This window comes from Crassostrea angulata, chromosome 2, assembly GCF_025612915.1.
Source record: "Crassostrea angulata isolate pt1a10 chromosome 2, ASM2561291v2, whole genome shotgun sequence".
Lineage (NCBI taxonomy): Eukaryota > Metazoa > Mollusca > Bivalvia > Ostreida > Ostreidae > Magallana > Magallana angulata.
This window is the reverse complement of record NC_069112.1, coordinates 12,244,349-12,264,126: the sequence shown is the minus strand read 5'-3', so window position 1 is coordinate 12,264,126 and position 19,778 is coordinate 12,244,349. Positions and strand designations below refer to the sequence as shown.

Sequence of the window (19,778 nt, the reverse complement as noted above, 5' to 3'; positions counted from 1 at the left end):
CCGAGGAAATCATCCACGGCTGCACTAGTTATCTAATACACAAGATTCGCACCCGCACACTTACATGAATATGAACGTGTTTGAGTTTATATAGCCGTTAATACACTGTACACTGCTTTAATTTTATGTTATAAAAGTTTGTTCATTTTGTATTTAGTTAAATTAAAAAATGGAGAGTAAATTAAAAAGTCGTTCTGAAAATTAATAAAAGTGATATCACTCCAAATCGGAAATACTCGTGAGACATATTTGAATGGTTGGTTTGTAAGTCTTAAATGTTTTAAAAACTGTACAAATAATGTTTTCAATCATATTAAAACCTTTAAATGATGATCATCCCTAGCTCGCACATGGCCGAGGAGATCCCGCGCAAGTGACCTCTACATGTACCTTATCACGCGTGCATGTTTGGTATTTTGTACGAACACAACTATTTTTATTATGTTTTAAACTATTATATTGGTTTAAGATGAACAGAAAAATTAATTTTACTCGTACAGTTGATTTAGCATTGATTTATACGACAGCGTATAAGGTAATTTAAAAAAATCAAATCAAATTATGATCAAAGTGCCATGTTTGCGGTAGGTGCTGACACGATAAAAGAATGCCCTGAATTAAGGCATACGGTGATTATTTTAAAGAATATTCACATGAGTTTTGAAACAAGTTTTGTTTAGATTCTATCGGTCACATATTAATAACTTCTGTAGTGTTTCTACATGCATGGTCGTTAGTTTCATTGTGAAAACGAACTTATTTCTGTGTTGCCCACCCACCGCCCCGCTGCCAAGTGCTTTTTTTTAAAATTCCAGATCTGTCGAAAATCATTTGATAGTGACGTCTTCTTATGTGTAACATTTTCTCCTGAGCGTGTTTCTCTTTCCCACCCGTTTTTTTATTCGGTCAGTCTTTGTAAATTTCAACTTTCTTTATTGCGTAAATTCAATCGCCACGTGCTACCGAAAATCTTGTGTCACTTTGAACAGCGCAATCAACTCAGAACATATATAGCCCCAGCTTATTTATGGCTGCAGATCATCAATTGTTATGTAATTAATCAACAGTTCGAAGGGTGCTTTCTTCAAAGTGGTCAATTATCAAACAACAAGACTTTCATTTTCACATTAAAGGTGCGAGATCGTAATCTGAGAACGTGGCTATAATAAATTAACATGTCGAACACGCTAAACTTCTATTATATATAGTTATGAACAGAATAATGTATATTATAATTAAAAGTTTTAAGTCAAATGTAATTTTTTCTTGGGATAATTTAAGATGTTATGAAATACGACTACATTATGCTATGCAGGTGGTCGCCATAGAAATCATCAAAGTATTGCAAGTTAGGACAGATTAGTTTACTTGACTTACAGACTATAATATAGCGACATATCTGCCTCCAAAAAATATATGCGCTTCTCAAAGTTACACTTCAGTGAGATAGACATGTGTTCTTGGGGATTTTCTTTAATATGAAAATTGATTTAAAAAAAAGTTGTATTGAAGTTGTGTGCTATGAGGATGTCATGCAACTTAATTTACTTACAAGGTTAGCTACAGCCAGTGGAATACTAATTTTAGTTCAACAATGATTACCCAATCTATTAAAATACAAGATAAATAGAGAAGGCAAATATTGCTTGTGACATGTACGTAGTTTTTTGATATATCTTTATGATAAAGCAGAGAGAAACAAAAAAAATTAAAAAATAAAAACCACAAAAAACAAACATGGAACTTGCATCAAATTTACTTCATGTACATGTTTCCAAAAATCCGACCGAATATGCGCCTTTGTCACATTTAATTAAATTAACTGAAAATAAAAACCGTAACACCATTATTTTTATTGAAGTGTCCCCCCCCCCCTTTTTTTTAAATAAATACATACGTAAACTTTCTCCGAGAGAATAACTGTTGATCCGATAAAGGAGAAAAAAAACTGAATATTATTGCATCGTAGAGAGAAGTAATATTCATTTCTGTAAATAATGTTATTAAATTTTACGGTACATAGCGGTGTCTGTATATCAGGAGTAAAATTTAGACGCTCACTTATGCATAAATTCTCCCGATGATCTTTAATAGCTGATTATTATTTTAAATGGTCAAGTCTACTCGTATTATCAAATAATATCAGCCCTGAATAAATTTTCAGAGATGCCATCAATTTTGGCTATTTACCAAATTTTGACAGCACGAAACAAATTTAAACTTGCACATAGTCTTCAAAAAATTAGAAAGATTTATTTACAGAAGTTACGTGTTTTTTATGCACGTTTTAACGTACATTTCCGTACATGAATCATGAGTACATGTAATATATAACAATCCATGCTACCCTAAAAAATTTAACTCGCCATTAAACTTCTCATTGTTTAAACCCCTGTCACACTGGAGCTGCGTCCTCACAGCGATCCCGCTTCGTAATTGAATAATGTTAAACGCCATGGTAAACAAATTAGAGTCTTCTACAGCGCCGTAACAACTCTACGGCATCTTCGTTCGCCGCGGTGGGATATCCTAGCCTAGAACATTTTAGAACGCCATGCGACGGCGCGCACTTTGAACATGCACAAAGTACGCGCCGTGGCTCTGCGTTCCGATAAACACGCCGTAGAAGTGGAGTAAGGTCGCCATGACAGCGCCGTAAAGTCTCCAACAGCGAATGTACACGCAGTCAGCGCACAGAGCACGCTGTGGATGCGCGGTAAAAACTCCTAGCACGTCATGAGCGCTCGGCGGATACCCAGCGAGAGGGCAGTCAATCGCCAAGTAGAACTCTGTGGAAACGTAGTTGGGAGCTCTGTAAGAACGCCTTTCTGAATTTTCCTTGTGATCCTACGGCGATTCCATGAATTTTACAACGCCGTGAACACGCCACGGGAACGCAACTTTTCAAAAAGTTTTCAAAACAATTAATATTACACAAACTGTGTTCGACAAATAGTTTTCCTAAAACATTTTCTTCCTGTCTTTATACAGGCTTTCAATCACAGCACGTTTTTATAAGAAAAGCAGAAGTGAAATTTTAGTCATTAGTCATTATAATCGTTTGACACCAAATCACATAAAGGACGAGTGCACCTATGGGCCCCGGTTAAAAGTGAAAAAATAAAGATTCAAATTTAGCATATTTTTCCCCCAAACATTATCTATTGATATCTATTCCATAAGAATTAACAAGTTTTAGCGCCGAATTTATTGTATATAAAAAGCACGAAGCTTTAAAACATAGTAGGGGTCAGCAGACATTCGGGATTTTGTATAGTAAATCGAGGACGGGCATTCATTTCAAAGCCTTTGTTTACTGTCAGCCTAACCGAGTACAAACTTGTTGAAAAGACAAAATACGCATTATACATTTAGTAAACTCCTGTGAAAGTAAGAAGTTTGTACTACATTAGGCTGGTACCTAAAAAATGAAAAACGTATGAAAATTTCAAGGTTTTTCCTATAGCAAGCGAAAGGTATTACCTGCGTGACCTATGTTTGAACCCACGCATGGAATAAATTATTTCAAACAATCACGTGGGTTCTATCAAGGTAAACGTTCGTCAAATGTGCTCACTGTACAATTGATACGTTTTAAATCAATTTCCATCATCTCTGTATGATCAGGAATGTTTGTTTGGTCACTATGGTAATATGCTACTTCAAAGTTTTATTCTATTTTTTTTTCACACGTAAAATAATGTATAAAGTATAATTCGTCAAACGCGCCAATCGATCCACCAACAGAATAATGTTGATTTAAATGTCTCCTCCTACTGATAAAAATAGACACAATTCAAGTAGGTTCGGATCGTTTTTCTGGATATAAATTATTTATAGGGATTTAAAAATCCTCAATTTTTAAAACTGTATGCTAATTTTGGTAAATTTAAGCGTGCATATAAATCAGAAGTATCCATCAGAGCTTAACTATTACGAGAAAAAAGCAATTTGTTGATATTTTCTACATAAAAACGGCACTGAAAAAGGGCCCATTCTCTATAGATTAAGTGCACTTGTTCTTTTCATCTCGCAGCAACAACGGAAGACCTACTCGTGGCTTTGCCACGAGCTCTGCTCTAGTTTTCCTCTCTTTTTTTAAATATAAAGAGTTTTAAGTAGTTTACGGTAGGAATCACGTCTACTGATAATACTTGATAATGATGATGCAAATTAAGTGATGATGATTTGTATTAGTAGCCGCTCATACATGTAACTACCAGTATTAGACTTAAGCAACTCTATTTGCATACCAATATTTCATTTAAATTGAAGACATACAAAATATTATTAGCAATAAGCAACAAAAATAAAGTTTATATAATAAAGCACATACCATTTGTGGTACCATTTTTTTGATGTTCTGGTTGTGTTTCAAGAGAATAAAAACAAATTTGTTGCCATGTTGCGAAGGCACCTCAGACGCCGTATGCAGCATCAATGGTTTGTATTGTGTAATTTTGATTTAAAACATTTGCATATCCAATGCTATAAGATTCACGGGGATAAATAAAGGAACATTCGAGTGAATAATACACTCTGCAGATAAATGCCTGTTTCTCTCTGCTGACAGGGCGGATAACTTCATCTGTTCGTATCTATTGTATACCATTATTAGGACATTAGACCATTATCTTTTTAACTTAAATATAAGTTGGGATGACATCTGTTTCCATGGACTCAAAAATCCTCTTCACTTTTTGAGCTGCAGAAGATTGTTGCCTCCGGGTACTTTCCGTTTTAACTGTTGCATATAGTTTTCAAAAGGCCAAGACGCACATTTCTCTAATTAGCCAAGTATATCAGCATCAGACTTTAAGTGCAACAATGCATGCACATTGTAGACACAAAAATCTCTCCGTACAATCAGCGGCAATTTTTAACAAAGTAACAAAGTAGGCGATGTGCATGAGTTGCGTAATGCAAAACAAAGTCCTCATACTCTAGACTAGTTATTGCTACAAAAATGGATATGAAATGTTCGTACGCGTTATTTGATAAAACACCTCTTAATGCATATCGTCTTCTATATAAAAGAAACTGGCGGAATTCAGATGCTTTCCATCTATCCACTTTCTCGAGATCTCTTGGTTTTCTTGCAAACTCTTGAGTTATATATTACACAAATGAAATGAGTTCGCACTAATTTGAGCAACTAGATAATTGGACAGTCGATTATTAGCTCTCGAGCCCTGCATCAAAGTTATAAGAATTTTTTTTTTCATTATTTCAAGGATCATATACATTGGAAGGTCAAGGAATGGCCAGCAAACGTGTTTGTGCATGTGTCCTTCCTATGTTTGGTTACGGAAGGACTCATGTGTTCGGTACACAAGATGTTCAGTTATTCGGTAGGTAAACTGTTCAGAATAGTGCCGCCCCTGCCCCCCCCCCCCCCCCTTGTTCACCTTTGAAACATCCAGAATACATCCAAAATACTCTGAATACTGTTTGACACACTTAACAAAAAAGCCTTTGCTGGTGCAATGCATAGAAGTTTGCTTTCAAAATGGTCTTCATTGATGTCAATCTTTCTTTTTTAGCTCACCTGAGCCAAAGGCTCAAGTGAGCTTTTCTGATCACAATTTGTCCGTTGTCTGTCGTTGTCGTTGTTAACTTTTCACATTTTCATCTTCTTCTCAAGAACCACTGGGCAGATTTCAACCAAATTTGGCACAAAGCACCACTAGGTGATGGGGATTCAAGTTTGTTTAAATGAAGGGCCACGCCCTCTTTAAAGGGGAGATAATTGAGAATTATTGAAAATTTGTTGGTATTTTTCAAAAATCTTCTTCTCAAAAACTATTTGGCCTGAAAAGCTAAAACTTGTGTGGAGGCATCCTCAGGTAGTGTAGATTCAAGTTTGTTCAAATCATGGTCCCCAGGGGTAGGGTGGGGCCACAATAGGGGGATGAATTTTTACATAGGAATATATAGAGAAAATCTTTAAAAATCTTCTTCTCAAAAACTATTGGGCCAGGAAAGCTCAAATTAAAATGGAAGCATCCACAGGTAGTGTAGATTCAAGTTTGTTCAAATCATGGTCCCTGGGGGTAGGGTGGGGCCACAATTGGGGGATAAAGTTTTACATAGGAATATATAGAGAAAATCTTTAAAAATCTTCTTTTCAAAAACTATTGGGCCACAAAAGCTCAAATTAAAATGGGAGCCTCCACAAGTAGTGTAGATTCAAGTTCGTTCAAATCCTGGTCCCCGGGGGTAGGGTGGGGCCACAATAGGGGGATGAATTTTTACATAGGAATATATAGAGAAAATTTTCAAAAATTTTCTTCTCAAAAACTATTGGGCCAGGAAAGCTCAAATTTGAGTGGAAGCATCCTCAGATAGTGTAGATTCAAGTTCGTTCAAATCATGGTCCCCGAGGGTAGGGTGGGGCCACAATAGGGGGATGAATTTTTACATAGGAATATATAGAGAAAATCTTTAAAAATCTTCTTCTTAAAAACAATTAGGCCAGAAAAGATCAAATTAAAATGGAAGCATCCTCAGGTAGTGTAGATTCAAGTTTTTTAAATCATAGTCCCTGGGGGTAGGGCGGGGCCACAATGGGGGGATCAATTTTTACATAGGAATATATAGAGAAAATCTCCTTATCAAAAACTATTAGGCCAGAAAGCTCAAATTTAAATGGAAGCATCCTCAGGTAGTGTAGATTCAAGTTTGTTCAAATCATGATCCCTGGGGGTAGGGTGGGGCCACAATTGGGGGATCAAGTTTTACATAGGAATATATAGAGAAAATCTTTAAAAATCTTCTTTTTAAAGACCATTTGGCCAGAAAAGCTTTAACTTGTGTAGAGGCATCCTCGGGTAGTGTAAATTCAAAATCACAGTCCCTAGTGGTAGGGCGGGGCCGTGATGGCGGTTTGAATTTTTACATATACATGTATAGAGAAAATCTTTAAAAATATTCTGGGAAAGTTTTTCGGTCCAAAACTCGGTTTTAGTGTGAAAGCACAGGTTATGCAGATATAAGTTTGATGAAACCATGATACCCTAAAGAAAAGTGGGGCAACAAAATAGGGGGGGGGGGTATATAGGAAAGAGAAAAATCATCTTACAGGTACAACAACAAAAGGGGCTTGGTATTTACCAAAAGAAAGAGGTGGATAAAAATTGGCAGATTTTCAAATTTTTTTTAGCAAGATCTACTGTACTTAGTTGTCAAGATATTTTGATACTGTAATGCTAATTTGATCAGAATTAAGGCAATTGTTGCTCAAATGAGCGATGTGGCCCCTGGGCCTCTTGTTTTTAAATATCACACTAGCTTTTGCCCGTGCGTACACGGGTTGACATAGCATATATGATATAGGACATTTACGAAATAGATACATCGACACGTCGTATATTGTTGACATTTGGATAACCAAGCTTTAAGCCTACAATAATGCTATTTATTTCACTACACTTTACTTAGTTGGAATAATGTACCTGGGGAAAGGCCTTCACCACAGTTAAAATGCCTCCCATATACCCGTAATGTCACAGAAAAATGCAGAATCGCCCCCAAACGACTTTGTAGAAAATTAATAAAAATGCATTGAAAATAACAGACAAATTGTTCATAACAAACCATTTTGAAGCTATTAATATCTTTCTTCCAAAAGTCCAATTCTATAATTGCAGAATTCAACATTTCTTCAACAATGTTTTTACACACCATGTTGAGACGAAACTCTTGGTATTTTTTATATAGTGAATGCACTGTGTTAGAGTTATCTCCCGTAATTTCTTTGATGAACAGGAAAAAAAAATCCAATGAAAATTTACACGCATTTGTTTTATCCTCCGAGTTTCTCCATGCAAATGTGATATTGTGAAAACATAAAATAACGAGCCTGCCGTGATTTAGGGTGAATATAATGCGCATGCGCAAGATTGTAAAATAGAAACAAATCAGATGATTTTCGAAATTTTTTGAGGAATTTTCGTTGATTTTTAATTAGCGAAATTTGATTAAGAAAAAGTAAAAACAAATTGGTAATTTTCAAGTACCAATGATGTTTAAAATATATAAAACAAAAGACAGTACTCTTCCGATAAATCAGTATTAAATCCCAAAAACTCGAGTCCATTATTTTAGTATAGTAGTATAGATATGTAAATATCGCATTATACATATGGAGAGTGAGTTATATAAATTCAACTTTATACAAATCACGCTGGCATATTTAATCTTGAATATTTAATACCAAACTATACTCGCATTATGGGACTGTAACTCGCCTCTACGTCTTTGTGTAGAATAGCGCGCAATTGGGTTTTACAAAACTTTGACCACAGGGCTTATCTAATCTCGAGAACATTGCAGAAGTAGGATCGGCTGTGAGAGGCTTGGCCATATCATCCCGCCGTGTCATTCCATTAACTCTCAATCAAATGAGAGAATTAGGGAATTAAATACCTTGTGCAGTATGAATGAATGAACTAACTGAAATGTCTTTGTTCTAAATATTGAGAAACTTTTGGTAGAAAAATGCACTTCTTATTGAGTATAGGTTTTTCTCAACTGAGTTTAAAATTGATTGCATGTATATAAAGAGTAAAATGATGTCACACGGTATAAATACTGTTAGTTAAGGTAACTTTAAGTCCTAGTAACATGTACAATTCAACAGTTTTTCTATCACGAATAAACGCTTTCTGGACTTAAACATCCGTCTTCAGGAGAACATACATAAGTGTGTTTAAAATCGCGGAACGGGAACGGAAAAATACTATGGCGTTTATCGCTTACTATTGTATAGATTGGACACGCACTATTTACTTTGTATCATTCATTCATATTTTATGCATGCTTATTATTAAAAGGTTGCTTAGCTTTTTGACATCATTCTTACGAATATCTGTCAACTAAATCAATGCATTTAATTTGAATAATACAGTGCAAAACTAAACAATGAAATGTACATACATTGTGTTTAAATAAGCTCTTAAAATTACTTTTTAATTATTTTCCATTTGTAATATTGTTGCAGTAATAATGTAGGGCAGTTGGTTGAAGCGTTTGGTTGTTGTTTTTCATGACGCCAAAATTTCCTTTGGATTTATAACTTATTTTCCAAAATTCAAACATGATGTACTTTCATCCGCATTGAATTTTTTTGTGATCCATACTATTTAAAAAAAATATTAATAGCATTATTGATATAAAGAAAGTGACCTACGAACAACATCTACTATCATTGTTGCGAGGTTTTGATGCAACATATGTTTTTTAAAGATCATTCAATCGAAAACAGAATCGTTTTATTAAATCACTGCTATTCTAATTTGGTTAGAATTTCAAAACAGGTAATATTGTTTATCTTTGATTCTTATACCATTCATTTTCATTAAGTTTTTTTAAGGATTGATTATTCATTTTTAATTTGTTATGAAATAAAATTGCAGAAAACAAAAATTATAAAACAATATCCGAACTTATTGATCCTAAATTTCACACACAAATCTATTTGAAGTCGTTGTGGGTTGAAGTGCTTCGTACTGAAAACCGCCGAGTTGAAGGGTGAGACTTAATCTGGTAGATGTAAGAGAATTTTGGGAGGTCACAGTTGAAGGCAGGTAAATTAAAGGGTTTCCACTATCATCAAACCATGTTAGGGAAGCACCTGTTCTGGTGCCTTGTATAAACCAATAAGGTAAACCCCCGGCAGCGTACGTACCTAAAATCAGGTAAAAAAAAAATTGAAAAACTCTTTCAATAACAAGTATGCGATACTTAAAATCACTGAACAGATACTTCATGAATTTCCAGTGAAATAAGAATTACATTTTTTTTTATTTTTTTGAGAACAGTTTAATTCGATAAGTTGAAGCATGCGCATGAGTATGTACATGCAATCTGGAAACAGTCGAAAAAAATACAGCTCTTAAATTATTAATTCATTTTAGAACATGGATTTAGGGAGATAAGATTCACAGATCATTGTCGTCAAATTAGTAAAAATTAGCTTTAGTCATGATGACGGTAACACGTTGTAAATGTCCAAATATTGTTTTATGTTGTACAATAAATCAATTATCATCTATTATAACCGTAAGTTGTATTTTTTAATACAATAAAAAAATCTAGAAAATTGCTCACTTAATTTAAATTTCCTACTGATATGAAAGGTTTCATTGAAATTTAATCTATGACGTCACACTATATATTCCGTTTTTTTAAATCAACATAGCATCAGTTTTAGCAAATCATGATAATCGCTCTAAATGACAACTTGTGGGAAATTTGAAACAATATCGATTTGAGACCGTTCTTTGACCTTTGAAAGCCAACCTCAAACGGAGCATGTCTATTGAAATTTTAATGCGGGTGTTTTTGTCGAAGGAATATCCGCGTAGGATTGTGGAAATTGTTTACAGATGTGTCTGCGGTTGTTATTTCGACATGGTAGTGCCGACTTTAAAGAATGTATTTTGAACATCCCGATTACAATTATAACATACTTACATTAAATTAAGTGAGCGAAGACCTTGCCCTTGGAATAAAAATTTACTGAATTTTTCAACTTTGAATGATGGCAGATTAACAGCTGTCTTTTTCTTAAAATAAGTATATGATTGTGCATAGAGGTATTTATTCTTTAGATTGACGTGTGAACCTAACAATTATAAATTTTGTTCAGTTGGATACTTGAGTAACATAAAGTCATAAACCAGCGTTTTCTTCAGAGCACTGTGTACATTGTTTATGTAAGAAAAACCGGTGAAGATGGTGCGATGTCAAAATACCATTTTTATCCCCTTGCGCAACTTGTTGCGAAGGGGATTTAGCATCGCTGCTGTGCGTGTGTGTGTTTGTATGTGTGTGTGCTCAGCTTTGAAGCAAGTTTAAAAGACCCTTTGATAAATATCCTTGCACGGATATTTATCAAACTTCATACCTATTTGGCATGGTAAGAGGACTAAATCAATTAGTTAAGTAATTTTAAATATATCGTTAAAATAACACACTTTTAAACAGAAATTTTATGTACGACTTGACAATAACTACTTCCGCTTCACTTCTGTTAAACCGAATTGAAAGTCAGCAGTTGATGTGTTTTGGATTTAGATCAAGTACAAGTAAAGAAAAAGTAGGTTTTGTAGAAATGGAGGGTTAGTAAAATGCAGTCTACTAATTTACATAACTATATATTCTAAAGTAATACATCCCCCACACAATAACTCGTGTCGCGAGGGGATGCTCCGATGGGGTGCTCTTGTTTTGGGTTTTAATACAGCGGGGTTTTACATCATGTCGGCCTACAGTAAATACGATTTCTTAGTTTTCAAACGTGCATTAAAAGCTAAAATTTGTAGTTTTTTTCGAAACAGTATAACTACATGTGATAATTTAAACTTATGAATTAAATATGATTTTGACATTCCTCCCCTTAAATAAATAATCATGGTTTTATTAAAGAAATAAGCAATCATTATGAGATGATAATTTTAGTCGGGCGTGATCAAATCCAATAAAGCCCGAATTTATAAAATTTTCAGCTATCATACGATCAAATTATATATATATTTGCATCTACTATGTGTGAATCCCTCTACTTCTTACGGACACTTATAGTCAATTCATAGCTCTATAGAAATATCCAGACTGAAATCTACACGTCCCATTTATTGATTGGTCGAAATCTACAGGGGCTGATACTGAAATCGACACGCCCTGTTAATTGATTGGTCGTGACCTACAGCGACCTAAGGAAAATCACGGACTGCACAAAATAATCATGACGATGTCAGACTCGCAGAAGACGATTTGGTTTGTTTTAGGTAACGTACTACGTTAACAGTGATTAAGTGAATTTTATTTACTTTTTATAATCAATTTTTTTATTAGTTAAAAAAAAAAGTAAATACAAATATTTATAATAAATAAATATAAATAATAAAATGCGTTCTTCCATGATTCATGCGGATTGTGAAGGTTGCGATCATTGCAGAAAAAAATACATAACACGCTAACGCGGGTTATGTATTTTTTCTGCAATGTCGCCACCTTCATATCCCAAATGAATCACCAAAGAAAGCGTTTTATTGTTAAAATAAACAAGCAAACCCCGCTGACGTCCACATTATAAGTTATTTGAAGTTATTGGACTTTAGAGTACAAAATCACAGGCAAGGACCGAGAAATGTAAATATAAGAATATAGAAACATACGTAATATAGCTACGAGAGCGTTTGCCTCTGCCTCTGAGTTGATCAGGAGTAGCCTCCCTCCGTCGTTGACACACGCTTGTTTTGCCTGGTCGTAGGTTACAAATGAGGTGTCGCTCGTCACCACGCGATAACAACCCAGCAACGGGTCGGCCGTGTAACCCGGGGCCGTGCAGGAGTCTAGAGGAAAACATTACAGTAAAAAATAATGGGAAATAGTTTTTGATCTAAAACTGATTATGAAGAGATCTGCTATGGCCTTCACATTGACTTGATTCAGGGTTTCATTTACACCATTAATCAAACTCCTCTAGTATATGCCAAAAAGGGCAGATTGGAGAGTGTGTGTATATATATATATATATATATATATATATATATATATATATATATATACAATCTTAAAATAATTTTTGTTTGATCTGATATGATTTAAACACTTGATCTACGAACATCATTCAAAGTCACTGCATACCCTTTAATCAAAGTCACCGAGTGGTTGAAGCATTAGCCAAATTCTAAACCATTCTCATAATACAGAGGGTTGGACAAATCTTGTCATTATTTGCAGACTATATAAATTTCCTTTAGAAGAGCTTTGTATAAAGCTAGATATTAAAAGATTTTTAAATTTTAATGCAGTAATATTTGGGAGTTTTTAAAATAACCGATATGCAAAAAGAAAAAAAAATATTTATTAAACGTTAAGTAGATATAATGATTTGTAAATGACAATTAAGCCTAAAATGTGTTGTTTTTAATATATACATTTTAATGATATCAGCACCGTGAAAAAAGTACTTGTTTATATACTTTGTACTTTGACAAGTTCGTTATGGTTATTTGTACTCAAAATCTGCAACATTATGACAGTAAAATAAAATGTTGAATTATACCTTGCACAGGCACAGGCGGATTCGTGGGGAAGTTGACAACGAGGACAGCGGTAGTCAGCAGGGCAAGGTCAGTGTAACTGAAGTCGTAATTTCCAGCTATATTAAATTAGTAGTATATAACTTCAATTTCAATCGTAATAACTTTATTTTCATATTGTTTACATCCTCCAAAAAAGTGTGTGTGGGGGGGGGGGGGGGGGGGCAACTCTATGATAATTCAATTTTTTATATGTAAATTTAAAAAAATTAGTTGCTGCGAGAAAAAAGGGGGGGGGGGGGGCTTGAAGGTTCCTTATTAAACGATTAGACTCGAGTACGTAATTCTGCGAAAGTAAATTATTCTTGAAAGTTTGTGGAAATAGAGATAAACACACTGCAATGTTAACAATCTAGCTTGATAGCTATACTCTTTCCCTAAGAGATAGAGGATGGATAGGAGAAAAACAGCCATTTTTAACTTTATCTGTGTCATACTCACACACTGAGGCGGCCAGGGCAGTCCCCACCAACACACTGCTCAGCAGTATACGGTTGTTTGTCGTCTCTGCGGCAGTTGTTATCACCGTGTTGAGTACCACGATGTATAACAGGAACAATTTCATCATTTTACAACCTTTGCTATTCATCTGCAATCATATCTATATACGTCACTTATAATAGAATTTGTTTGTTGCCGCTCACCGATATAACGTAAATAAAGGTGCAAAGGGGGTATTCAAAAAAGGCTGCATGAACACAATATTCATCATGTCTATTTAAAAGTCTTAAATATATTTTAGTCATAATCCTTCACTTGAAAGTTCAGTCAAATTATATATATATATATATATATATATATCGTAGCCGATGTTGAAGTGAAGAAAATCTCCACATGAAGACTATATATATATATATATATATATATATATATATATATATATATATATATATATATATATATATATATAATCTCCACATGAAGACTATATATATATATATATATATAGTCTTCATGTGGAGATTTTCTTCACTTCAACATCGGCTACGAAACTACTTGTCACGAGGCATAAACAAAGCCATCATTTAACAGAAAGTTGACGTTTGATTCGTACACAAATATCTCCAACGATATGGCATGGCCAAACATATAGCGTGTTAAAATTGCAAGCAGTTGCAATTTATAGTTGCTGAGAAATCTTTGACGAAAATTTGTTTTAAAAATTTAGGCTAAAAAACAAAGTCGTCATTTAGCAGGAAGTTGACGTCCGATTGGTAAAAACATATATCCCACAATATGGCATGCCTAAACAAATAGTGTGTTAAAATTTCAGGCATATGTAAAATCAAGTTGCTGATAAAAATGCGACAGAAAATTTGTTTGAATATTAAGGTTGAAAAAACCCAAATACTTCTTTTAAAAGGAAGTTGACGTCTGATTGGTGCAAAACTAGATCCCACGATACAGCATGGCAAACAAATAGTGTGTTAAAATGTCAAGCATCTAGCTGCAATTAATAGTTGCTGAAAAAAATGCGACTGCCACAGATATTTTTGTTATGGACAGACAGAGAGACAGACACATAATGGTAAAACAGTATTATCTCTCCTCCTTCGAAATGGATGTATACGTATACTGTCAACAGATAAGTGGCAGTAATGCAGACTGTTTTCGTTAATTAACTGAAGCCTATGTCTATTTGCAGTCGGTCACTGCTTAAACTAGATCTGTACTCATGGGACTAATACCTCCACTAAGGCTTATTTCAAATGGGACAAATATGAATTAAAATATAGCAAGTAATATATATTTTCGAACAATATAGGTTTGCTACGCATAAATATTCAATGATTGCAAAAAACGTAAAATAAATTACATTTCGCTATAAATATTAACCAATCTGATGGTATTATTTATTTGTTATAGACAAAGAAAAATATTTACAGAAACCCCTCCCTTTGCAGTAAATTAAAACATTCATGCAACGATTATGCAATTAGTTTTCATTAACGTCCTGTAGGGTTACATCATCAGTTTATTTGACCACATTTAAACAGCTTATACGGATCATTATTCAAAATAATGATTTTTTATAGTGTTTTTCCTTATAGATAGAAACCTACGCCATGGCCCAGTTTACAGATACATGTAATCAATTTTCACGAAACACATGTTCCTCTAAACCATGTCTAAAATCAGCCACATTAATTTTGTCTTCGATGTTGTTACTAGCTCCTAAGAATGTTTCATAGACAAACATTTTGGATTGTTACATATGGATTACATTAAAGGTCATATGAAACGATGTTTAATATGATTTTCTTTCATAAATATAAAGCTTGGTATAAACAAATGTTAAAATACGTGACGTAAGATTTTTTTGCCTTTGCATTACTGAGAAATAACCGTAAAAACTGAGCACCCGCAAAAATTCTTCCCCGCTTATCGTTCTTGATTTTGTGAATTTATGACGTCACAGACGTCTTCAACGTTTGCCTCGTACATGTAACTAATTTTTAATTAAATGAAATAATTCGACAGCTTCTGTGTTGATGTATTGTAAACAGTTATGATCATGATGCATGTATTTTCGTCGTAAGTTTAGGACTGGCGTGAAAATAGGGTGCTCATTCCGTTCTGTTCCGTCGAATACCAATATCCACACGGGTAATCGTATTTTGCGCAACTGAACGAAACCAGATTATTAACTAATATAAGTCAAGTACTGCTGACATTTTTATTTTAAAGATGTTACTTGGGAATGAGTTTTGGTTTTTTTAAATCTCTAACTAATTAAGAATATTGTAATGTGTAAATATAAGAGTAGCAAGTAATATTTGTATATTTTTCTTTAAACAACGAATTTAAAGATCAATCTTATTTTGAAAGGTAAGGAATAAAAACAAAATTGCTCATTTTATGAATTTCTATGTTCCCGTTGAATGATCTTTTCTGGTTCCATTCCGTCCCACAAAGTTTCAATAGCCTCTGGATATATTTTGGTTAACATCTACATAGAAAGGCAAAGGGTATCCGTGTTCGCCTAACGAAATAATGTTTCAACTTAAAGCAACGGAGCGTGTACATTATGGAAAACAATATCAGTAAACATCCCTAACCACGTGACCTGTTCTACTATCATTTTCATTCCGCCTTACCTTACTGCCCTCTACCTTAAATCGATTTCGGCAATAGTAACAACATCAATCCCTCTAGCCATAGATGATTTAATACGTGGCGATAGTGGACTTAGTTACACAGGCGCGTTATGTACAAAGCGGTAACGAAGGTTCATATATATGTAAATGCAGGTCACATTTCAGATAGATAGGTTAAATCGGTTACTAGTATAACATTTCTTGAAGTGATAATATTGATACCCTTTAGAGCAAACACGAGACTCTTTTTAAGACGTGCTTATTATTTTATTACGCATATATATATAGCAAGAAATAAAAAATGAAAGTACTGAAGTACTGACGGGAGTTGGTTTTATCGATTATCATTTATTTTAAAATCAATTTATCTTGCATGGCAATTAGTTTCTAGTTTGTATTTGAATTACGCACTTTTTTATATTATGATTTTTTAGACTTTTCCGACAAGAATTTCGAGAAACCCCATATGAATCATGTTGTGTACTATTTAAAGATACATTTCAACTTCTATAATCTGTCCCGAGTTTTTGCTTCCACCACTTTTCGCTTGATATTTCGATAATCATATATATCTTTGAGTTCAAACTATGTTCATCCACTAATATGAAAAATGTCCAGATAATCTGTTTTGAAACGCCCCTCTACCGCTTCAGGTTTTAAAACACTTCCCAAAATAAAAAGTCTACGGAGATTTTGCATTGCATCAGCCATTAGTAAGCCAGGATGATAACGTTGAAAAATTGTGCGAGGTATCAAGTACTTCCGAAAGGAGAAAAGATGTAAACATTTCCCATTATAAATCTCCCTAAGAAATCTGTTTTTGTTCCTGTGAACTTCTATGAGTGAAAAATGATAATTTGTCAATGAAGATATCTTGATATTTCCCTTTTATCGATTTCAATAGCATTTCTTTCACAGGTTTGTGTATTTTTATTAAAACGAATAAAAGTGATGAAAGCAATAACTTGGGACAGACTTAAGTATGTATTAGTTAGCGAAAGAATTCTCAAAATTTTATGAATCCAAGCACTATTGATATCGAACTCTTGTCTCGTTTAACTAGACGCTCGGCTGTCTCCGTAAATAACAAACAAGAGAGCCCCCTCGCTGCTTGTCGCAGATTTACGGAGACAGTCGAGCGTTTAGTTGAACGAGACTATATTAACTCTGGCATAGGAATACATGAGACTACAAAAATATCTAAATTGTTAGTAGTATATAAAATTTGACTATTTTCAAAGTGTTTATAGATAAGTTTGCTTGAAAAACAATGCTTCAACATACATTAAACGAATTTTTTTTATTATTATTTTCAAGTCTTGTCGGCGGTGATGATTTGTGCTTAGGTCCAAACACCGTTTCACTTTCGGTTAGCCAAAGTAACTGCATAGGAGAGTTGATTAAAATCAACCCAAAAATGGTTGAATTTAACCCCTCTTTAAAACACATTCCTTAAAAATACTCATGTTTGGTGCATATATATTGCATATATGTTTTGCAATTCACTTTCAAGATTTACAGGTTGATCTTAACGCGAAGAATGACTGATTAATATCCTATTAACGTGGTTTTGATAAATGTTCAATAGCTGTCAACAATTAAACATGTAAGTGCGAAAAAATACTGATATATATACAAGAAAAGATATATTTGATTCCATTTAAACATGTAATTGCAAATAAATACAGTGTACTTTAAAAATTGGTTGTGCCTTCACGAGTCAAGGTATACCCGGTTTTTACAGTAGCTTTGTGTTCTAGCGTTAAATCGTTCATAAGTTGCACAACAGTATACACATAATCTATTTATTCATTACAGTGAAATCAATTTTACTTCAATACTTATTTTGCCTACTACGAATACAAAGGCCTAGTAAAACATAATTCAAAAAATAAATGAGTTATTATTAGTTTAACTAAGTCTTACCTTCGTGTAAATCAGTGTATAGAACAGGTATTGCGGTGGGTAGAAGGCTTGGGTCACAGGTACGTTATGACACGACAGTATGTATGTGATCCTGTCCCGAGGGGGCGGAGCCATAATTACACAAAATGTCAATCATTTTCACTTTCTCCAACGATATCCTATGTTTTCATTTATGCGTTTACATTTTTTGATGGGGAATGGCGGTGTATATGTATTTTTTTTTTAAAATGGGGCAATGGTATATTTTAATCATTCATTTTACACTTTTATTAGGAATAAACGGATCATTGAGGTCTTCCGTTTCCAACGGAAGACCTTATTGTTTTTCTTAGAATTCTTTTACCCTATTATTATTTTTTTTTCTTACCGATTTTGTGCACGCGATTTCTCGGAAACGGCTCAACCGATTTACGTCAAATTTTCAGTTCTGATAGGTATTGATCTGAACCTTGTTGGAAATTTTTGTTGTTGATGATGTCACTTCCTGTCTTGAGATATCGTGGATTTATCAGTTTTTATAGGGGTATTTTGTACGGAGAACTCCTCTTTTACCATTTAAGATATGATGTTGAACCTTTCAGGGCTGATAGACGAAAGACTGAACTAGTGTCTAATGGTCATTAATCATCTTTATCTCAAAGAGCGCCGAAGCTCGCGCCAGCTTGAAAATTAAGATAAAAAAGACGTCATGATTTTACTTGGTTTTCTTTGAATATCTCTTTTCTTGAAAGCATTTTGTTAAAACATGTAGAACAAAAAAACTTAATTAAATCAAGAGCTTTCATTTCAGATCATGAAAAAGGGGCTGGCTCTTCAAACTAGGGGCTGAGGGGGCTTTAAAGTCTTTTAATGATAACTTTTTACCGTGAAATATTTTGTGATGCGTTATAGAAGCAATTATGTTTATTCTTAGGTTATTAACCTAATCAAGGCAATCATTTACTCCTATGTTACGTAATTAGGGATTTTAAGGGGTCAGAAGTCCAAAACTTTGATGTTCAATATCTCAAAACTAAGAAACATTTGGATAAGCAATATTTAACAAAAGATGCTCAAATATTGAGCTTAACAATCTGAAACCATAATTTCCTTGTTATGCGGTCCCTAAAAGTAGTTACAGGGTCGGCCCCTAAAACGACCCTCTCCAGATATGTAGTTGGTAACAATCTGGTGAACTCTGAACGCACCTATAATTTCCAGCAATAAATTTAGAGGTGGATCAAGCATCTGTAGCATCGTGTAGAAAGTACTCAATATCAGTTTTATCGGTGACTCTTTGGCTGATTAGTTTTAATATTTTTTTTGCTCAGTAAATACACATGCAAGTTCCATGCTAAATTAACTGTCACATTGATCCAAACATATATGCAAACGTTAGGTAGGTGACAAAAAATTATAAAAAAGGAAAAGTCTAATCGTTATTAGATCTACGTGCAGCCCCGTCATTTTGTAATGAATAAATAAAAGAAAAAAAAAATTAAACTGTTAATTTAAAATATCTACATGTTTTGGTTATAGTTACATATGTGGTCAAACCTTTAAATAAAATTGGATAACACACACTAAAAAAGGGGTGAGGGCACATGTCTACAACGCGTATATAGCGTACAAAAATTAAAAAGATTAAAAACAAAATTGATGT

General features: G+C 33.9%; 1 protein-coding gene across 1 annotated transcript; it reads right to left on the bottom strand.

The window, feature by feature from the left end:
• Positions 1–8,925: 8,925 nt before the first annotated feature.
• Positions 8,926–18,283, bottom strand: LOC128172092 (uncharacterized). Its single transcript, XM_052837863.1, has 5 exons — positions 18,137–18,283; positions 13,554–13,701; positions 13,076–13,171; positions 12,183–12,359; positions 8,926–9,688 (listed from the first exon to the last, which is right to left on the bottom strand). Exons 1-5 carry the CDS (start codon positions 18,248–18,250, stop codon positions 9,456–9,458), a joined length of 768 nt encoding a protein of 255 aa, XP_052693823.1. The 5' UTR covers positions 18,251–18,283; the 3' UTR covers positions 8,926–9,455.
• Between the last annotated feature and the right edge of the window lie 1,495 nt (positions 18,284–19,778).